General features: G+C 45.1%; 1 protein-coding gene across 2 annotated transcripts in view; it reads left to right on the top strand.

The window, feature by feature from the left end:
* Positions 1-22,222, top strand: part of APOB (apolipoprotein B) — a 39,699-nt gene that overhangs the window by 5,440 nt on the left and 12,037 nt on the right. For both annotated transcript variants that reach the window (XR_011255125.1, XM_069580259.1), the window contains exons 5-25: positions 298-451; positions 1,453-1,608; positions 2,290-2,414; positions 3,107-3,192; positions 4,167-4,386; positions 5,112-5,339; positions 5,560-5,677; positions 5,799-5,945; positions 7,065-7,276; positions 7,538-7,775; positions 8,322-8,498; positions 9,918-10,109; positions 10,988-11,155; positions 11,830-12,041; positions 14,691-14,873; positions 16,053-16,174; positions 18,546-18,756; positions 19,318-19,493; positions 19,619-19,806; positions 20,495-20,640; positions 21,391-21,764. Coding sequence is in view for 1 of the 2 variants with exons in the window: in XM_069580259.1 (XP_069436360.1) it covers positions 298-451; positions 1,453-1,608; positions 2,290-2,414; positions 3,107-3,192; positions 4,167-4,386; positions 5,112-5,339; positions 5,560-5,677; positions 5,799-5,945; positions 7,065-7,276; positions 7,538-7,775; positions 8,322-8,498; positions 9,918-10,109; positions 10,988-11,155; positions 11,830-12,041; positions 14,691-14,873; positions 16,053-16,174; positions 18,546-18,756; positions 19,318-19,493; positions 19,619-19,806; positions 20,495-20,640; positions 21,391-21,764 (3,833 nt within the window). In the remaining variant the exon portion in view is untranslated. The remainder of the gene's footprint in view (positions 1-297; positions 452-1,452; positions 1,609-2,289; positions 2,415-3,106; positions 3,193-4,166; positions 4,387-5,111; positions 5,340-5,559; positions 5,678-5,798; positions 5,946-7,064; positions 7,277-7,537; positions 7,776-8,321; positions 8,499-9,917; positions 10,110-10,987; positions 11,156-11,829; positions 12,042-14,690; positions 14,874-16,052; positions 16,175-18,545; positions 18,757-19,317; positions 19,494-19,618; positions 19,807-20,494; positions 20,641-21,390; positions 21,765-22,222) is intronic.

Here is a 22,222-nt window from a genome sequence, read left to right as displayed (position 1 = left end):
GTGTGGAGATATGAATGGAAGGCCCAGTGGGGTGTTGTGTGGGGAGAGTGACTGCAGAGACTCATATGGGGAGAGAGAGGGACTGGGTGAGCCAAGCAAAGCAAAAAAAAGAAAGAAAGAAAGAAAGAAAAAGAAAGAATACCAGAAGCATACACATACTTGTATACTTTTTTGAAAATATGTGTATATGTGCTGATATTTATCAAAAAATGATGTAAAAAGGAGGCTGCAAAGCCATCTAGCCTATGGCTCACGGTGGAGAAGGAACCCCTGGTAACCATACTCTCTCTGCACCAGGTACGACCTCAAGCTGGCTGTTCCTGAAGGCAAGCAAGTTCTACTTTACCCAGAGAAAGAAGAGCCTAAACACATCCTCAACATCAAGAGAGGCATCATCTCTGCCCTCCTGCTTCCCCCAGAAACGGAAGAGGCTAAGCAAGTGTTATTTCTGGTGAGAATTTAAAAAGCTGATAACAGTGATCCTTTGAACTCCTCCTCACATAGTGGAGCTGGGTTCCACTTATACATCAACTGGATCGTTGACTCAGCTGCGTGGCTAGTTACACAGGAGGCCCTGTATTGGTGTGAAGCACGTTGCTCAGAGCTCCCCTGATCTCTGGGCTCACTGAGGGCCCAGCCCACACAGCCTGAGCAGGTTGGATCTAGTTTTATAGCAGTTTCTGAGGAGTCCTGACCACCCTACCCTCTGTTTGATTTTGTTATGTTTCCACAAGGTAGAGCACAGTAAGGCCTCTCTTTGTGTGTGTGTGTGTGTATGTATGTGTATGTATGTGTGTGTGTGTGTGTGTGTGTGTAATTTTTGGCCACACTCTGCAACATGTGGGATCTTAGTTCCCCGACCAGGGACTGAACCTGTGCTCCTTGCATTGGAAGGCAGAGTCTTAACTACTGGACCACCAACGAAGTCCCCTGTGTGCATTTTAAACACAGAAAATAACTGACTATTTGCTAGCCTCTTTTAAGAATCCCAGGTTTTGCTCTGAGGACACGTTCAGTTTAGTTCAGTCCCGTGAACACTTTTGAGCCCTTACTACGTTCTGAGCTCTGTGCTGCACTCCACGGGGAGCAGATACTGCTGCATTCTGCAGGGGCCCCTGCACCGGGAGGTCTCAGGATCTGGGGGGAGAACCAAGACATATACAACACAAAACGGATTGGAGTACATGCCAAAGAGCCAGGACCACCCTTAAGAGGTTTTCTCATGCCCACCCTGGCTGCCCAGGAACCAACCGCACCCACGTTCTGTCCAAGAGGACAAAGCTTTCTCCCAGACCCATGGGAGATCTGGGAGAAAGCTTTTCTTTTCTTTTCTTTTCTTACAGACTTCTTTCTCACAGGCTTTTCTTACAGGCTTCTTTCCCAGCCCCACCCCAAGCACCTAAAGATGGTTCCCTGTGTTGAGTACACTTGTTGTATCTCCTGCTGCCCTAGGATACCGTGTATGGAAACTGCTCCACAGACTTTACTGTTAAAACGAAGAAGGGAAACGTGGCAACAGAAATATCCATTGAAAGAAACCTGGGGAAGTGTGATCACTTCCAGCCCATTAGCACGGGAGTTAGCCCACTCGCTTTGATTAGAGGCATGGTAAGTTCACATCAGCATTGCTATGCACACTGGCAGCAGCCTCTTCATTATTAACATTATGGAATGTTAGAGCTAGAAGGGATTCCAGAGAAAAAATTCCAGGCAGAGAAAACATAAGGAGCAGTAGGAACAGGTGTCAAGTGTTCATGTGTGGCAGGACAGGGAGTCATGTCAGATGCATGCATGCATGCTAAGTCGCTTCAGTCGTGTCCGACTTTTTGCGACCCCATGGACTGTAGCCTGCCAGGCTCCTCTGTCCATGGGATTCTCCAGGCAAGAATACTGGCGTGGGTTGCCATGCCCTTTTCCAGGGGATCTCCCCAACCCAGGGAACAATCAAACACGTGTTTCATTGTGTTTCCTTCATTGGCAAGCAGGTTCTTTACTACTAGTGCCACCTAGGAAGCCCCATCTGCTGGATTCCAGGTTATAAATACTTTGTACAGATCAGAAGTCTCCTGGAGTGAAATAAGAAAAGTCTACAGCTGGACTCAGCTTTTGGGTTTTCATCCCCTTGACTAAAAGTCAAGTATGAAGCTCTCTTCTCTCGCTGAGTTTATCTAGTGGTACAGAACCCCTGTTCCCCCACTTTCTTCCCTGAAGGGAAATACACATGGGAGAAGACTCAGGTTCAAGCCCCAGGGCCTGATGAAAATGCTTTTCCCCTGATCCCATTCACAGACCCGCCCCTTGTCAACACTGATTGGCAGCAGCCAGTCCTGCCGGTACACCCTGGACCCAAGGAGGAAGCACGTGTCAGAAGCCATCTGCAATGAGCAACACCTATTCCTGCCCTTCTCCTACAAGTAGGTCCCTGGCTGTAGCCCCGATTCCTTATTTATGGGGCCATTAAGAGCTGAATGCTTCTCGGTGCCCTGTTGCAAGCTAGGCTGTGCCTGGGAGGAGGTATGAAAAGGTACAAAGCAGAATGTATTTCTATCCTCCTGTCTCAAGCTAATAGGCCGTTTGGTAGGAAAGACTTAGGCATGAGGAACAATTCAAAACCAACAAAAGATATCTGAGATCCAGGCTTTAAGGGCTCGAGATCAGGAAAAACTGGAACCATTACTAGCTGATCGGGTTAGAAAGGCTTTACAGAAGATTTTGGAATTGGCCTAGAGACTTACATATCCATTTTGAAAACTGGTCAGTCAACTAGTGTTGACTGAGTAACTGCTATCTATATTCTTGGCACTGAACTATGGAAGATCACAAAAGAATTTTGGAGCTTAGTGTTAGTTCATTCCCTCTGGGCACTCTGGAATGGTGGAGAGTATAAGGTATAGGGGTCCTTCTGATGGAAGGACAGCCAGCATGACCAGAAGGAGCTGTTGCTGTTCACAGGCGGTCAAGGACAGCTGGATATAAATAAGTATGGTTTGAAAGGGGAGCAGGATTTGGGGAGGAGCGGAGTTAGGGGAGACATTCAACATGAAGAGCAGAGGATGCTGTGGGGAGCCTGGCCATCCGCGACATGCTGTCATTCCTGTGTTGCCAGGAACAAATACGGGATGACGGCACAGGTCACACAGACTTTGAAACTTGAAGACACACCTAAGATCAACAGCCGCTTCTTTGAGGAAGGTAAGGTGTGATGTACACATGGTTGCCAGGGTTGGGAAACCTGCCCATGAGGTACCTACCATGGCTTAGCTCCTTGCTGGGCCCTGTGAGAGTCCTGGGCTCTGGGCTTCTGGCCATGGGCCGTTCTACTGAGAAAGCCTGTTCATTTCAGAATGTCAGGTGGCAATGGGATAAAGGAAAGGGGAGAGTTCTCCTAGCACTCCCTGGAAATAGGATAATATTGGAAATAGGAAACTGGCCTCCCAAGTCCACCTTTGGTAAATCGGACAGCCAGGCCTGAGCGAGGCAGGGCAAATGGGAAAGGTCAGGAATCAGTCTTTAGAGCTGAAGGGAACTAGAGAAACCTCTAGTCCAACCTCAGCGCTGCACCTATCTTTATGTCAATGAGTCATGTGCCCTACCTCATTCTCAGCCACCTGTGATGTCAGGTGGTAGCAGCATGTGCTTTAAGCTCTTGGGCACAGTAAGTGGCTCACCTCTGGGTCTTAGTTCCCTTATCTTTAAATTGAGGAATAATATTAACGCTGAACTTCCCAAGTGGTGCTCATGGTAAAGAACCTGGCTGCCAGTGCAGGAGATGTAAGAGCCTCAGGTTCCATCCCTGGGTTGGGAAGATCCCCTGGAGAAGGCCATGGCACTCACTCCAGTATTCTTGCCTGGAGAATCCCATGGATAAGGGAGCCTGGCAGGCTACGGTCTATGGGGTTGCAAAGAGTCAGACAGGACTGAAGCAACAGCAGGTGTGCACAATATTCACGCTAATCACAAGGAGAGAGTGGCAAGTTAGGGAAACACTGAAGTCAGACCCCTAGCCCAGAGCCAGTCACAAAACAGGCACTAAGAACAGAACAAGAGAGGCTTCTTTTCTCCACCCTCCTCTTGCTGACCCCTCCTGGATCTCCAGCTTCTAGAAGAAAGATGAGGCTGAGATGCAGGGGTAAGCTGGAATCCCTCTGACACGCTCCTCCTTCCAGGTACTGAGGCAGTGGGTCTTGCCTTTGAGAGCACCAGGTCCACATCACCTCCAAAGCACGCTGAGGCCATTGTGAAGACGCTCCAGGAGCTGCAGAAACTGCACGTCTCTGAGCAGAATGCCCAGAGAGCCAACCTCTTCCATAAACTAGTGACCGAGCTGCGAGGCCTCAGCAGTGAGGCGGTCACCTCCCTCTTGCCAAAGCTGATCGAGGTGTCCAGGTATTTCTTGAGCAGTCACAACTCAAACCTTCATAGATTATGAGCCCATGGGAGCTGGCTGAGACCTCAGCCAGAGAATCTCAGGAACCATTGAAATTTCAACCCATTTAATCAATTGAGTCAGTCAGTAAATGTTTGCTCGATAGAGAAATGTCAGCTAAGGTGTCTCGAGTTCCATGGGTAACACACACACGTACATTGCATCCAAGGTAGATAAATATTTACATGTTGAGATAGGAGGGAAATCTTTCCCACATTTTGATGGGTATCTTTAATCCCTTGTTCTGTGAGTACCCTGGGAAGTGAGAGAGGATAAGAAGTCTGTGTTTTCTGGAAGCCTGTAGGCTAGAGGAGAGAGAACTCAAGCAAACAAAATAATACCGTGACTTCTCTTTACTTCAGTGCCGTCTTAGTGCTGTGAAGGTCAGAGAAGGGACTGGGCGAGTGTTTATGTGGCATGTTCCATCTTCTGACCAAAGGGTAACAGTCCTCTCTGGGTGTTGAGTCCAGGGGGTCCTTCTTCGGACTTTGCTCCATGGTGCTTCTCCAGTGGATGCTACTTATGGGGAAGGCTTCTCTATTCTCTAGGGATCTGAGTTAGATTTTGGAAGATGGTTGGATTTGGATCTTGAATAAGGGAATTCCTGACAGAGGGAACCCTGGGGGCCAAGGAGGTTTTAGCTGCCTAGAAGGTGATCTTTCTTTCTCTGCCCTTTTCTTCTCAGCCCCATCACTTTACAAGCCTTAATTCAGTGTGGACAGCCCCAGTGCTACACTCACATCCTCCAGTGGCTGAAAAATGAGAGAGCCAACCCCCTTCTGATAGATGCTGTGACCTACCTGGTGGCCTTGATCCCAGAGCCCTCGGCCGAGAGGCTGCGGGAGGTCTTTAACACCGCAAGAGTGCAGCAGAGCCGGCTCACGTTTTATGCTCTGAGTCACATGATCAACAAGTGAGTTTTCCACTGGTTCTCCTCATAGGAGCAAAGGAAGACCCCGCATGTCAGTGTTGTTTGTACCCTCCCTCCACTTGCAAATTCTGATGCTTACCCTTTCGTTTGTCTAATGGTCAATTTTGAGAGTAATGACTTGAAATGAGAGATCAGCGAACATCAGTGTATATTTTAAGATAAGCCTGGCTATGCTTGCTGAATCCTAACTCTTCTTCTGTAGCTATCATAAGACAAACCCTACATGGACACAGGACCTGCTGGAAATTGCTGATTACCTGTCAGAACAGATTGGCAATGACTGCACTGGGAATGAAGATCTCACCTACCTGATTCTGAGGGTATTTTCAGTTTTTTGTTTGTTGGTTTTGTATAATAGGCATCATTTCAGACACACTTTTTCTGTCTGCCCCTCACTGCACCTTCTGAGCCCTGATTCTCTCTTGTTTATTTTCAATGTAGGTCATAGGAAATATTGGTAAAACCATGGAGCAACTAACCCCAAAACTTACATCTTCAGTCCTGAAATGTATCAGAAGTGAACAGCCATCCCTGGTGATTCAGAAGGCTGCCATCCAGGCCCTGCGGAAAATGGAGCTTAGTGATGAGGTAAGGGCCACAGAAGAGGGCCGAAAATGACGAGTTGATTCAGACTGACAAAGATTTGGAATGAGATTCTAAATCTCACCATTCTACTGACTTTATTCTACTGCTCTTTAATTGCAAATTTCAATACACCTATTGACTGCCTGGGGCTTCCAGATGGCTCAGTGCTAAAGAATATTCCTGCCAATGTAGGAGACACAGGTTTGATCCCTGGGTGGGAAAGGTCCCCTGGAAAAGGAAATGGCAACCCACTGCACCCTTTCTTTTCTGGAAAATCCCATTTTCAGAGGAGCCTAGCAAGGTACAGTCAATGGGGTTACAAGAGAGTCAGACATGACTTACCAACTAAACAATTGACTGCCTAGCCATATGCAGACATGAGAAAAATAGTTGGCCTTCCTGCTACTTCAGCAGGCGAAGTGTGATTTTTTTCACTACCTGCTGTCCTCTCACCAGACTGACCATCACTCCCATCTTTGGAAAACATGTCTGATTTTTTCCCCCTGTTTCCCTAGACTAAGAGAGTCAAACTGGCCCCCAAAGGTGGTGATGGTGATTCCACAGCTTTGCAGACAACCTGACTTACTTATTAGCATCAAATTCTCCTGATTCCTTCTCACATTAACCCTCATATTGAAATAATTTATGTTAAAATATCTTTATCTTCAGTTAGTGGCAGATCTCCAACAAGTCATAACTTGGCCATGATTTGTATATTTTAATGCAATTGAATTCAGCATGCAGATTTTTTAAATTCTTTTTGATGTGGACCATTTTTAAAGTCTTTATTGAGTTTGTTACAATATTGCTTCAGTTTTATGTTTTGGTTTTTTGGCCACGAAGCATTTGGGAACCTCAGCTGCCCAACCAGGGATCGAATCCACACCCCCTGCATTGGAAGACAGTCTTAACCACTGACCACCAGGGAAGCCCCTCAACATGCATTTGATATGTGTCTTCTGAGAACCCTTCCTGGAGCTGGTTGCTCTGGGTGAAGAAGGTTCAGTAACAGCATTTGAAGAATTAATAGAGAGAAATTCCACTTGCAAAATAAGATCAGGCATGTTTACCAGACATGTTGCATGTTCTGACAGTGATGACAGTCTCATCTTTGGACTACAGGTCCGGGAAGTCCTTCTTCAGACTTTCCTCGATGACACCTCTCCAGGGGATAAGCGGCTGGCTGCCTATCTCATGCTAATGGGGAGTCCTTCCCAGTCGGATATTAGCAAGATCACCCAACTTCTCCCTCGGGAACAGAATGAGCAAGTGAAGAATTTTGTGGCTTCCCACATCGCCAACATCTTAAACTCAGAAGATCTGTATGTCCAGGAGTAAGTAAAGTCATTTTCATGCATCTGCCGCAAGGGGCTGAAATTCCAAACCTCAATTCTGATTCAGCCACTGCCTGCCCTTTAAGGCTGTTCTTTCTTCTGGAACCAACATCTGTGTGAAAGTGCAGCAGATCTGAGCCAAGCTTTGGGGGCAAATAAAACCCAAAGAGTTTGGTAGCGATTGGAAATCCACATTGACTTGGGAATGAGAGAGTAACATGATGTATGTCAGCTCAAAATACTCTCCTTCTTTTTGTCTAGCTTGAAAAGCTTAGTGGAAGAAGCTCTGAAAAAATCTCAGCTTCCAACTATCATGGATTTCAAGAAATTCTCCCAGAGCTATCAGTTTTCCAAATCAATTTCTCTTCCATCCCTTGACCTGGTCTCAGCCAAAATCGAAGGAAATCTTATATTTGATCCAAACAATTACCTTCCTAAAGAAAGCATGCTGAAAACGACCCTCAAAGTCTTTGGATTTGCTTCAGCTGACCTCTTTGAGGTATGTGTGGTCCTGAAGCAGAGTCTTATGTCTTCTAGCCCATTCTGGCCTACGTCATAAATAGTCAAGTCAAGGGAGCCGTGAGCCAGCTCCAGAGGAGCAAGAATCATCAGGCAGTGATACCGTCACTTCTTCCCTCCACCCTCTTCTTCCTGCCTCTCCACTAGGGGCCGTGTGGAGCACGACTCCTTATATGAATGGAAGTGCGATGTCTCAGAGAAGCCCTTACACCCTAAATCCAAGGGTTCAAACCCCAAATTCACCCCCAAACCAGAATCTTCAGTTTAACTATGTATCCCCTCTGAACCTTAGCTGCCTCTTCCAGGAAACAAGCACATAATAGGTTTTGTCTTGCAAGATTCTGGTGAGATTTAAATAAGACAACTCCTGTGAGTGCTCAGGTCAACTCCTGCCCAGTGTTCAGGTCAGCTCCTGCCCAGTAGCATTCACCAAGTACTTGTTTAATAAATTGAACATAAATAGGGGAATGGGAGATGGACAAACAGAGAAACCTGATGGTGTTTCTTGCCTGATTTTCTCTCTCAGATTGGTTTGGAAGGAAAAGGTTTTGAACCAACACTTGAAGCTCTTTTTGGGAAGGAAGGATTTTTCCCAGACAGTGTCAATAAGGCTTTGTACTGGGTTAATGGTAGAGTTCCTGATCGTGTCTCCAAGGTCTTGGTGGACCACTTTGGCTACACCAAAGATGATAAACATGAGCAGGTATGTTTTACTTATCCTTTCAAGGAAAGCTTTGGGTCTCAATGCGAAAATGTCCTTATCTAAGCCTGGAAATCATCAAAACACTATCTAACCAAAACGACAACTATGGCTATTGCTAACCAGTCCAGTGGGAATAAGAGGCAGTATCCTCTTCAGTGACGGGCCTTTTGGAGATTCAGTCTACCCAGAGTCCAGGCTCATTAGAGGCTCACTAGTATAATGATTAACAGTGTGAACTCTGGGGCATGGGTTTGAAATCTAACCTCACTCTCTTCAAGCTCTGCATACCTGGGCAAGTTGCTTGATGTTATATCTGTTTCCACATCCCCAGAATGCTAATAAAAACTTATATCCTTCACAAGGATATTTAAAGACTAAATGAATTAAAGTATGTAAAAAGGTAAACAAAGCCCCTGACTCTTGTGTTGATTATTCAAGAAGCAGATACTATTATAATTTTCAAATTCATATTTTCACTATTATTAACTACTTTCTTTGGCTCTCACCCACATCTGTGCACTAGCTAATGCAGGCAGAATCCTCTTTGAAGTTGGCATAAGCCTCCACTTAAGGAGCAGAAAATAGATTGTGTGATCTGGACCATCTTATTCTTTAACTCTTTGTTGTCCAAAGCATGGTCCAGTCATCAGCATCACAGCAACCCTTGTTAGAAATGCAGGTTCTCAGGCCCTACTGGGCTCTACGGAATCAGAACTTGCATTTGAATGAAAACCCCCAAGTAACCAGTATACACATTTCAATTTGAGAAGCAGGGTGGTAATTTACTCCCCAATGCTCACCTCCATCTCCTAATTTACTCACCTCCACTTAAGGCTGAGGGTCTTTGATCTGTTTTGGTTTCTCAATCCCTCTTTCAGCATCAGTCTATGGAATTCTTATCTCTAAGAACTTACCTAGATCAGAGCTTCCCTAGATGAGATGTGTTTCAAGCTTTTGGCCAATGTATACATCAGCTGTGCTTTCCCAGGAAATCCCTAGTGTTTTCCTTTGTTGGAGGAGAGAAGGAGTAAGCAGGGGAGGGGATGGGGGACAGAGGATCTTCTAATCTTGGGGAGCCATAGGGATCCTGGCATGCTGGAGAACAGAGATCACCTATGCCTACATTATAGATCACTTGAATGCCTCCATCATTCAAGAACAGTGTGGAAGCACCATTGTCCCTGACGAGACCTTAGATTTTTGTTTTTTGTTGTTGGTTTTTTTTTAATGTCAGTTTGGAGGAGCTGTCTATCTTTTGGTAAAAGGTGGGGGCCTGGTTTCAGTGTCTGCCCCCACGTCCCCACCATGAGGGTTTATGTTTAGGCTCATCACAGCTGTAATAGGGAGGTCCCACACCTTAACCTAAGGGTGTTTGACAGCACTCACACCTCACTAGACATTTTGTTTTTAAAATCCCAGGACATGGTCAATGGAATCATGTTCAATGTTGAGAAGCTGGTCAAAGATCTGAAATCCAAAGACTTCCCAGAAGCCAGAGCCTACCTCCGCATCTTGGGAGAAGAGCTTGGCTTTGTCAAACTCCACGACCTCCAACTCCTGGGGAAGTTGCTGCTGAAAGGTGTTCATACCCTGCAGGGGATCCCCCAGATGGTAAGTGGACCGTCATAGGGTGATGGGTTAGCCTGGGCTCTTTTGAGATCTCCCAGACTCCCTTATGATCCCAGTCATGCAGACCAGAGAAAGTGCTTGCGCTTCCTTCAGAGAGGCAAGTTTGTCTTAAATGTCAGTGAAGAAAATTCCTGGATTCCTAAGGAATTGATAACATTTAGAAATTAAGCTATTCATCATGTATCTATTAACAGCATTCATTTGTTCATGTGGAAAACAGTGTATCTCTCTACCTAGAGAGATACACTTTAATATTTAATATTAAATATTCCCTTTAATATTTAAATGAAGTGATTATGAAACAAAGTATGTAGAAAACTTCAGTCCCTTGTCTAAATATTCATAATTATTAGTTTATTTAAAAGGGAGAAAATATCCAAATATACTCCCTAGGATATACATAAAAGAGATCTCGAGTTATTTTCCAGAGGTGTTATAAAGAATAAATACTAATGCATACTGATATGTCCATCATCTAAATAGCTCGTCAGTTTTAGAAAACTGGTTTCACCATAATAAATTGTGCTGCAAGTATTCCAACACCAAATAATCAGAATTAAGTCACGCCATGCATTGATACTTAAAGTTCACAAATCTCAGAGGCCCAGAAATAGTCTGAAATGCTCTTTGAATCCCCAGTTGAAAATGACATGTCTACCCAGGGAAAATTTTTATATTCCAATTTGTTGAAATCAATAATCATTCATCTTTATTTTTTAAGCTATTCAGCTAATTAAAATATGCCGGTCTCTTTCACTCTGGATAAAGAAGAATAACTATTGTCTGACATGGGGGAGGCTGCATTTCGGAAAGTCTGCTTCAATGAGGCTTACTTTTACTCTCTCCTCTATGATACATAGATTAAAGAGCTCGTAAGGAAAGGTTCAACAAGTGACTTGTTCCTTCACTACATCTTCATGGACAATGCCTTTGAACTCCCCACTGGACTTGGATTACAACTGCAAGTGTCCTCCTCCGGCATCATCACTCCTGGACTCAAAGCTGGAGTGAAACTAGAAGTAGCCAATGTAAGAATCTGTTCACTTTCCTCCAGGGCAGATGTCTTGTGCAATTTTAAAAGGTGTTTGCAATTCAAGGTGAAGTGCGTCATCATTGGAATCACCTCATTAACTTTTCTTTTTTAATTTATTTTTAAATTTAATTGGAGGAAAATTACTTTACAGTGTTGTGTTGGTTTCTGCCATACGACATCGTGAATCAGCCTTAATTATACATATATCACCTCCCTCTTGAACCCCTCTCCCCTCCCCCTACTCCACCCATCTAGGTCATCACAGAGCACCAGGCTGGGCTCCCTATTATATAGTAACTTCTCACCAGCTATCTATTTTACACATGGTAGTGTGTATGTGTTGATGAACATTAGGCTTCCACCAGGTTGCACCTAGCAACTTCCGCTCAGGCATGGCCATAACGTGAGAACTAAGTGTTTCGGTCATCTTTGTATCCTGTTATGCTTAATGTTAACTTGGGCACTTCCTGGTCCTGGGTATCAGTCTGGCCCTGAAGGACTGAGAACATGGCTTTTCCTCCCACAAACACATCTCAGTAATGCTTCCTCTGGTGTGAGCCATCCAGAGATTCTTCCCAGAAGTGGGAAGCTGGTTGGGGGACTGGTGATCTGACTGCAGGGGACTGAGGTTATTGAACCAAGCTGATTAGGTCATTGTCTGACTTACAGATGCAGGCAGAACTGGTGACAAAGCCATCTGTGTCTGTGGAATTTGTGACAAACATGGGCATCGTCATCCCAGACTTTGCCAGGAGCGGGGTGCAGATGAACACCAACTTCTTCCATGAAACAGGCCTGGAGGCGCGAGTAGTCCTAAAAGCCGGGCAGCTGAAGTTCATCATTCCTTCTCCCAAGAGGCCAGTCAGGCTGTTCAGTGGCAGGTAATTCTTTCATTTAGGTCTGACCAGCCAGCTTGATAGAAGAAATTATGACTGCAGGGTTTGGCCAAGCTACACAGTTGATTGAGAAAATTCAGGCCCCAGTGGATCTTGATGGGAGGGGTGGGGAATGGGGTGAGAGAAGGTACTAGATTACCTGTCCTAAACTCACTGCATAATTACAGTTTCCTAGACATTTCATATTTCACTAAGCTGAGACTTCAGACCTACTGATTAACTAGTTACTATTAGATTTTATTTTCTTGTGTGATTTCTTTTGAGAATGAAAAAAAAAAAACACACTAGGTATAGAGAAAACATCCTTGGGAAATGAACATTTTTCCCAAGAAAAATACCAAAGGACATACTGATCTACAACGGCAAAAGTGGACATCTACAGTGGATAAAGCATGAAAGTCCTAATCTACTGACTATGGAGGCAACCTCCTATTAGAGCTCCGTGGTCAATAAAATCCTCAAACATGGATTTACCTTAGTGTTTCCATATTTTGGACACTTTTTAATTAATAATTATTATGTTCACTGAACTCTAACCCCCTGAATGCTTTGCAAGAGTGTTATCAAATATAAGACAAATGGAGACCATTTTACTCTCATTCTCTTTCTGCCTACACAATAAAACTTATATAAGGACACATTAATTTATCAATTCAAACATAGTGAGATAAGCAGGGACTGTCAAGGGAAGGCTGAGTTAGAGGAAGCAGGAGAGGACCATGACGTTGTGTATTGTGGAGCCTGTGGCAGTTAGAGAAAGCATTCTGGAGAAAGCCACACTGCAGCTGATCCCTGGAAGCCGTGTGGGAGTTACCCAGACAAAAGAGAAAAGAATGAATGTTCCCAGGCAAAGAGAAAAGCACGTGCAGGGACCTGAAGGAAAAATGTGGTTCCAGGAACTACAAGAAAAGTTCCATGTGGTCAAGTGCATGGGAAATACAGTGAAAGAGGACATGAGGGGCTGCAGGGGTCAGCCTTGTGAGCCATCTTCAGGAGTGTGGGCTCTTCTGAAGGCAAAAGGGTTGAAAGTGGGTGTGTAAATGAAATAAGGTTGGTGTTTTAGAAAACTCTGACTCCGGAGTCGGAGATGGGTCGAGAGGAGGCATGGCCAGAGCAGGAAGATGAGTCAGGAGCCTGGTTACAACCGCATGCTGGGGGAGATGGTAGTGCTGCACCTGAGGAGGGCAGACAGACAGAGCAATGAACTGACCCCAGAAATCCTTAGGAGGTGGGAACTTGGTGATTGACTGGATGCAGGGAGTGAGCAGGGGGGCAGGATGAGGAAAAAGAAGGAGTCAGGAGGAGTCAGAGGTGCTCTTCATTGAAATAGAGACTAAAGAAGCAAAGCAGTTGGTGAGGGGGATAAGGACAAATGCCATTTTCAACACACTGGCTTGGAAGTCCTGGGAGACTGAGATACCCAGCTGTGGTCAGATCCATGGGTCTGAGCTCAGTGCGACGGTCTGAACTATAAATACATATCTGGGCATCACTGGCACATAGAGGTTGTTGAAATCAAACAGTGATTCATGTAGAGTAAGGCATGAGGGACTAGGACAGGAACAGATAGAATATACACACGTAAAAGACGCATATGCAGCAGAGAGTGATAAGGGGTGACCAAAGCCATGAACGGTCACAGAAGCCCGGGAGCAGCCACAGGGTGGATCACCCCACGGACGGGGCATCACTGGCACTCAGGGTTCCAGCCCACCAGCAAAGGTTGGTCTCAGCGCACCCCTAAAATGAGAAAACAGCCCTGAGAAAAGAACATGATATATCAAAGAGACCATCCTTAGGTGGAATCAGGACATTATGAAGTACTCTTGCACTTACTGATTTTTTAAGAGCATCCTGGGGAGGAGGATACCAGATATTTTCAGATCTAGTTCAGACTCTAAAGTCTTAATCTGGCCATTAGTGAGCAACTCTGCTGAATGTTCCCAAGAGATCAAAGAAGACAAAGCCGGAAAGTGTCCATTGGAGGTGACTGGAGATGCTGATGAAGGCAGTTGCAGAAGCAGCAGGAGGGTGGCCGTCAGACCCCTGTTCAGGAGAAGGGTGTTGAATGAAAGTGGTGACTACAGAGGCAGACAGATTTCTTGATTGCGAGGGAGACAAGAGGGGGCTAGAAGGGCAGGAAAGGGGTGTGGAGTGTGTGTACACAGTGGGAAAAGAGACTTGAGTATGTTTAACGCTGGTGGAGAAAAGCTAGTGGAGAGGGATTTCAGGTGAAAAACAAGTCGGACACCTTTAATCTGCACTTTAGGAAGGAAGGGGCAGCCATGAAGTCAGGTCCCAGTGACCATTACTGACCTCTCTGAGTCTCTTTCATCTGTAAAAGGAGACTCTTAATTCCTACTGTCATGGAAACTACAGATAGGAAATGTGACCAACTTAGTGCAGTGTCTTAGTGCAAATTGTTTTGGGAAATGTTAAGAGTCACAGGGTTGTTCGCCTTATTGATGTTCTTCTTACAGTTCTGGGTTTCTGAGTAAATCAAAGCATTTGAGGTGGATATGAACATAGGGAAGATAGGGAGCAGGGTAAGGGGGCATTTGCATTGGGAGAATCAGTGATGTTCATTTCAATGGCTTGAAAATAACTAGGTTTTTTTTCCCCTTCTTCGACTAGTAACACATTGCATTTGGTCTCTACCACCAAAACGGAAGCGATCCCACCTCTCATTGAGAACAGGCAGTCTTGGTCAACTTGCAAACCTTTCTTCATTGGCCTGAACTATTGCATCATGGGTGCTTACTCCAATGCCAGCTCCACAGACTCTTCCTCCTACTACCCGCTGACTGGGGACACCAGGTCAGAAATGCTCAGTGTCTCTGCCCAGCATCTGCTCACCTCCTAGATTATGACCACCTCGCAGGGCTTCCCGTGTGGTGCTAGTGATAAAGAATCTGCCTGCCAGTGCAGGAGACACACAGGCATGGGTTCCATCCCTGGGTGGGAAAGATCCGCTGGAGAAAAAAATGACAACCCAGTATTCTTGTCTGGGAAATCCCATGGACCAAGGAGCCTGCTGGGCTACAGTCCAGGGGGTCACCCAGAGTTGGACATGACTGAGCGTTCACATGCAAGCAGGGCCAAGGAAGAACACTGTGTGTTGTATTGCCATGTGACCAGCCTCAGGAACTTGCTCTATGCCTTGGTTATTTAGAACTGTGGTCCTTTGCCCTACACACAAGAAGGGTACCTACCTAACCTTTGTGGCTAGGTTTTGGCATCTCCACAGGTGGAGAGGAGAGGGCAGTGTTGGAAGGTGAGGTGTCATAACCCCTAGGGAGGTCTTAGCTCCAAAAATAAACAAAGGAAATTTTATCAAACTCCCTCAAGGAAACTGTACCCACTGCCACTGAGAATCACTCCTTTAAAAGCATCTCTTTGTAGGTGGTGCCCCCTTTTTCTCCCTCATGCATTAGAGGAGGAGATCATAGACATATGCTGATTTCCTCCCAGTTCAGTATCCATGTTCCCATTACCTCCAGACACACTGGCAAGATCTTTCTTGAAGCCATTCCCACTCCGTGGCTTCCCTTGTGGCTCAGCTGGTAAAGAATCTGCCCACAATGTGGGAGACCTGGTTTCAATCCCTGGGTTGGGAAGATCCCCTGGAGAAGGCAAAGGCTACCCACTCCAGTATTCTGGCCTGGAGAATTCCATGGACCTTATAGTCCATGGAGTCGCAGAGTCAGACACAACTGAGCGACTTTCACTTCACTTCCCACTCCTTATTCTCAGCTTTGCTGACTTAACCAGCCAACCCCTGCTGGTCCAAAAACCCCAGGCATCCTGGGATTTGCCCTTGCCTTGGGCTTTTGGAGGAAATGAAGGGACCTTAAAGATCATCATTAGTTAAGGACAAGAGACAGGGTTAAATAAGGACCAGATTTTTGTTGCAACTGGGGCCGAGTTGTTTTGGCGATGATATTATCATCACGAAGGCTCTAACGTTATGCATCACATGCATTGTAACATCTTTAGATTTGAACTGGAACTGAAGCCCACAGGAGAAGTGGAACAGTATTCTGCCAAGGCATTTTACGAACTCCGGAGAGATGGTGAAGCCTTGGTGGACATGCTGAAGCTTGTAACTCAGACTGAAGGCAAGTATGCAGAAAAGGTCCCTTCCATCTCCGCCCTCAGTCTCAAGTCCAGGACTCACAAGGAGAACACATTTCATTTAATGTATTTAACAGATAGTTACTGAGTGCTGGTTAAGTGTCAGGCCTGATCTAAGAGCTGAAGATAGAATAGTAAACAGAGATCAAGTCACTGTCTTTTGTGGAGTTTATAGTAAACAACCAAACAAGTAAATATTCAGAAGGTCAGATTTCTGCTGGGGAGAATAGCACAGAGGGGCCTAGGGGAGGTCAGGAGTGGCAGCCAGGAGAAAGGGTAGGGGAAGCCAGTGCCATTTGGAATGAAAAGGAAAGCTCTCACTGGTAAAGGGAGCATAAACAAGAGGCCTGAAAGAGGTAAGGGGATAATGTAAAGACTGAGGGGCCAGCTGGTGCAAAGGTCCTGGGGCAGGTGCATGGCCTCTGTTTGAGGAAAAGGAAGGAAGTTGGTATGGCTGAATCAGAGATCAGGGAGGAAAACTATAGTAGATGAAGTCAGAGAAATAGGGGCAAGGCAAAGGATGGTCATGTAGGCTGTGTAAGGATGTTAGTTTTTACAATGAGTGAAGTAAGCTACTATTTTTTTAAATTGAAGTATACTTGATCTAAAATGTGTTACTTTCAGGTGTCTAGCAAAGTGATTCGGTTATATATATATATACTTTTTCAGATTCTTTTCCATTATAGATTATTACAAGATATTGACTATAGTTCCCCGTGTTGTACAGTAGATCCTTTTTTAATCTCTTTTATATATAATACTGCGTATCTGTTGATCTTAGAATCTTAATTTACCCATCCACCCCCTTTGGTAGCCATAAGTTTTTTTTTCTGTGAGTCTGTTTTATCAGTAAATTCATTTGCATCATTTGCTTAGATCCCACATGTTAGTGATATCATATGATATTTGTCTTGCTTTGTCTGACTTATTTCAGTTAGAACAAAATCTCTAGGTCTATCCATGTTTCTGCATATAGCAATGTTTTATTCCTTTTTATGGCTGGGTAGTATTCCATTGTATGTGTATACCAGATCTTCTTTATCCATTCATCAGTTTGTGGACATTTAGGTTTCTTTTATGTCTTCACTATTGTAAATAGTGCTGCTATGAACATTGGGGTTCATGTATCTTTTCAAATTAGGTTTTTTGTCTAATTTGGGTATATGCCCAGGAGTGGGATTGCTACATCATATGTTTATAATTTTTAGTTTTTTAGGGAACCTCCATACTATTCTTCATAGTGGCTGCATCAATTTATAGCCCCATCAACACAGTAGAAGGGTTCTCTTTTCTCCATATCCTATCCAGCATTTATTATTTTTAGACTTCTTGATAATGGCCATTCTGACCAGTGTGAGATGACATCTCACTGTAGTTTAAAAACAAAAGGAAAACAAAACCCACAGGAAAGGGGGTACTCACAGGGAATATGGATGGGAAAAAAAGTCATTTAACAATTTTACAAGAGATGTAAAATGGGTAAACCTGTGAACTGAAGGAAACCTGGGAATCTTGTGACAAAGAAGGGAGGAGCTGGGAGAGAGGCAGGCAGGGCATAGTGGCAGGGAGCCAGGAAGGATGTCATAGGCAGATCCTCATACGGAGATGTGTGCCTGCCAGAGCCAAGCCTTTACTGATCCCTGAAGATGCTAAGTGTTTCTCATGTCAGGCCCTTTGCACTTCTGATTTCCTCTGCCTGGACAGCTCTCCCCATAGGGTACAGCCTGGCTCAGCATCTTTCTCATTTTTATTTATTTGGCTGTGCCAGGTCTTAGCTGCGGCATGCAAGATCTTTAGTTGCCACATGCGAACTCTAAGTTGTGGCATGTGGGATCTAGCTCCCTGACCAGGGATGCCACCTGGGTCCCCTACACTGGGAGCTTGGAATGTTAGCCAATGGACCACCAGGGAAGTCCCTCACCCTCTCTCTTCATTCAAGCCTCTGCCCACATATCCTCTTATCAGAGCTTCTCTGGCCACCACGCATGAAACAGCACCTCTTCTGTCCTTGTCTGTCCTTTATCATCTTATCCGGTTTTACTTTTCATCTTAACATTTATTACCACTGAACATATGTACTTGCTTATTGTCTGTACACTTCCCACTGGAATGTCAGCTCCATGAGGACTGGGAATCCCAGTGCCAAGAGCAGTGCCTCGCCCATGATAAGTAATCAGTAAATATTTACAAGCTGAACACATATCCAGGTACCCTAGACTTAAAAATTTAAGGTAAAATCCCTGAACTGTGTCCTCAGTTGAGTGCATTAAGTTCTGAAGGTTTCTCTGCCTTGTTCTCTTTTCTTCCTATACGGAGCTGATGAATACATATCTTGACTCTTGTATGCTCTCCCAGGTGTGAAGCAGACCGAGGCTACTTTGCTGTTCAGATACAATCGGCAGAGTAAGACCTTGTCCAGTGAACTCCACATTCCAGATTTTGATGTTGACCTTGGGACAGTCCTCAAAGTTAGTTATGACCCTTCTAAGGAAAAGAAGTCTTACAAGCTCACCCTGGACTTTCAGAACAAGAAAATCACTGAGGTCACCCTCACTGGCCACATAAGGTAAGGAACTCTCCAGGGGGGTCTGGCCAGAGCTATGGACCCTCCTGGCTCTGCCCTTTCTTCCTTTTCAGCTTTAAAGCTGACCAGGCCAGGGGTACCCACAGTCCACAGTGCAAGGGACAGATAGAACCCTCGTCATTCTGACTCTCTGCTCATGTCTGGTTGGACTGGCCTGACATTCACTGGTATTACTATTCATGAGGCACTGTGCTGGGCACTTTAATTATCTCAGCCCTCGTGATAAACTGCAAGGTAGGTATGAGTTTCTCTGTTTTATAGATGAGGGAATGGCAGCTCAGAGGGGTTAAATAATTTGGCCAAGACAGCAGAGATAGTAAAGGGTAGAGCAGGATTCAGTTTTTGAAAACCTCTCCCCTACCTCCCTGGAAAGTCCTGAATTTGTGCCGAGTTAGCTTTAGAAGCTGAGGAGTTTAATCTCTGGTCACTTCTTTGAGCCATTCGTGTATCTTGTTTTCATCACCACAAATAGAACCCATGTTTCATCCTGCGTATCTCCTTGGAATGAATGGAATCATTAATGTACCTTTTCTTTTTCAACAGCTATGACAGGAGGGAAGAAGGCAAAATCAAAGGTGTGATTTCCATACCCCGTTTGCAAGCGGAAGCCAGAAGTGAGATTCTCAGCCTCTGGTCTCCCTCAAAACTGCTCCTTCAGATGGACTCCTCTGCCACGGCTTACGGCTCAACAATATCCAAGAAGGTGGCGTGGCGTTATGGTGTGTATGTCTCTCCTACGTGAGCACACCCAAGAAGAGCTCCGTGTACTTGAGGGCAGTGCTGACAGCCGTAGGTAGGGACTGACCTGGTGCTCTTGACAGCTATTTCCCATGTGTGTTTTCAGATGGAGAGAAGATTGAATTTGAATGGAACACAGGCACCAATGTGGATACTAAAAAAGCAACTTCCAATTTCCCTGTGGATCTCTCTGCTCTTCCTAAAAGCTTGCATACGTATGCCAATATTCTCCTGGATCGCAGAGTTCCTCAGACAGACCTGACTTTTCGGCACATGGGTTCCAAATTAGTTGCTGTGAGTACACATCAGCCAGTCAATAAATACACAGTGATAATTACATAGTCAACCCTACATTAGGTGAAAGAGAATATCCAATGATGGACAAGGTATGCTTCCCACCTCCAGGGAATTCCTGGGGAGAAAAAGAAGCATTGACATGCGCACTCTTGTTGTTTAGGTGTTAAGTCTTGTCCAACTGTTTTGCAACCCCATGTACTATAGCCCACCAGGCTCTTCTGTCCATGGGATTTCCCAGGAAAGAATACTGGAGTGGTTTGCCAACTCCAGGGGATCTTCCTGACCCAAGGATTGCACTTGCCTCTCCTGCATTGGCAGGCAGGTTCTTTACCACTGGGCCACCAGGGAAGCCCTTAATATGCGCCTAGTTACCCAGTTACATAAGGCTGTATGTTTTAAATACCAAATGAATACTAAGCAGAAGAGTTACCTGTGCCTAAGACATCACAGGGAACTTCAGCATACTGGCTAGAGGGTTGACTATGCTATGCATTCCTTTTATAAAATACAGGAAGAGATGAATTACTGCCAACCAAAATTAAATAATTTTTATGATTTATATTTTAACTTTGAGTATATCATCCTGCTTAATGATAGAAGTGTCAAATTTGGATTATCACCTAATGTGAACTGAGTTTGATGCCTGTCCATACCTACTGCTTTTAAAACTCCTGTTATTTTGTAGGCAGCAAGCACCTGGCTCCAGGAGACATCCAGGAGTCTTCCTTATGCCCAGAATATACAAGATCAACTCAGTGGCCTGCAAGAGTTGTGCCTCCAGAAAATGAAATTGCCAAACTTCTACATCCCAGAAAACCTCTTCTTGAAAAGGTGAAAAAATGAACCAGAAAAATTTCTTGAACCATGAGACATAAATGGAAGATTTTACTTAGCATGATTTAGGCCTTTTTTCAATTTACATTTTTAATGGAAGTGATGTGAGCATTTTATTAGTAACTGTAGCATAAATGCTATGGCATTTTTGCATTAGTAAATATGAGGTCAGAATGTGAGCACCAACCCAGTTTAAAAAAAAAAAAAATCCTAAGAAAGTAATTAGGAGATTCTAGTACTCTGTCCCTAAGATGTTTCACAGGTTATGAAACGCATTTGCAGGTAAGTGATTGTGTCACTGTAAAGACAAGAAAATCTATGACTTGGGCTTTATGGTAAAGAACCTGCCTGCTAATGCAGGAGCTGTAAGAGATTCCAGTTCTATCGCTGGGTCGGGAAGATTCCCTGGAGGAGGGCATGGCAACCCACTCCAGCATTCTTGCCTGGAAAATACCATGGACAGAGGAGCCTGGCAGTCCACAGGGTCGCAAAGTGTCAGACACGACTGAAGCAACCTAGCCCACACAACTATGACTTAGACGGATGGCAGTCATAAGGACACAGCTCTTGGAAGGGATTTGAATGAATCCGAGTGTTTGATAGGTAGGGATTAAGATCAAGGACTCCAGGTCTTGAGCAGCGTGCAGTACTGGATTGAGAACAGGACACCTGCACCGTTTGAAAGGTCAGGAGGCAGCGAAGTCCTTGCCGTCTGACTGTGGGCACTGTCTTTGCTCTTCATTTCAGTGACGGTCGGATCAAATACACCTTGAACAAGAACAGTATGGAAATTGAGATCCCGTTGCCTTTTGGTGGCAGATCCTCTGAAGATCTAAAGATGTTCAAGACGATTCAGACTCCAGCCCTCAACTTCCAGCCTCTGGGATTCCGCCTGCCGTCGCAAGAGTTCCAAATCCCCACTTTTACCATCCCCCACTTGTATCCGCTGCGGCTGCCCCTCTTGGGTGTGCTAGACCTCTCCACAAGTATCTACAGCAACTTGTACAACTGGTCTGCCTCCTATACTGGCGGCAACACCAGCACGGACCACTGGAGCCTTCAGGCTCAGTACCACGTGAAGGCGGATTCTGTGGTCGACCTGCTCTCCTACCACGTGCAAGGTGAGCCATGCTCATGGGGAGGGTCACAGAACAGCTTCGCTGCATGTCCCAGTGGGAGAACCTCCTCTAGGAAGGGAAAAACTTCCTTACAGATATTTTTCTTGCTACTTGGAACCCTGTTCTTTTATTATTATTATTATTTTAATTGAAGGATAATTGTTTTCCAATATTGTGTTGGTTTCTGCCAAACATCGACATGAATTGGCCATAGGTATGCCTATGTCCCCTCCCTCTTAAACCTCCCTCCCAGCTCCCTTCCCGCCCCTCCCCTCCAGGTTGTTACTGAGCCCCCAGTTTGAGTTCCCTGAGTCATACGGCAAATTCCCATAGCTGTCTGTCTTACATATGGTCATGTATATGTTTCCATGTTACTCTCTCCATATATCCCACCCTCTCCTTCCTCCCCCTCCACCACCTTGTTCATAAGTCTGTTCTCTATGTCTGTGTATCCACTGCTG

The sequence above is a fragment of the Ovis canadensis genome, chromosome 3 (genome assembly GCF_042477335.2).
Source record: "Ovis canadensis isolate MfBH-ARS-UI-01 breed Bighorn chromosome 3, ARS-UI_OviCan_v2, whole genome shotgun sequence".
In the NCBI taxonomy this organism is placed as follows: domain Eukaryota; kingdom Metazoa; phylum Chordata; class Mammalia; order Artiodactyla; family Bovidae; genus Ovis; species Ovis canadensis.
Note: the sequence above shows the minus strand (reverse complement) of the source record. Positions and strands in the feature narration are given on the sequence as shown.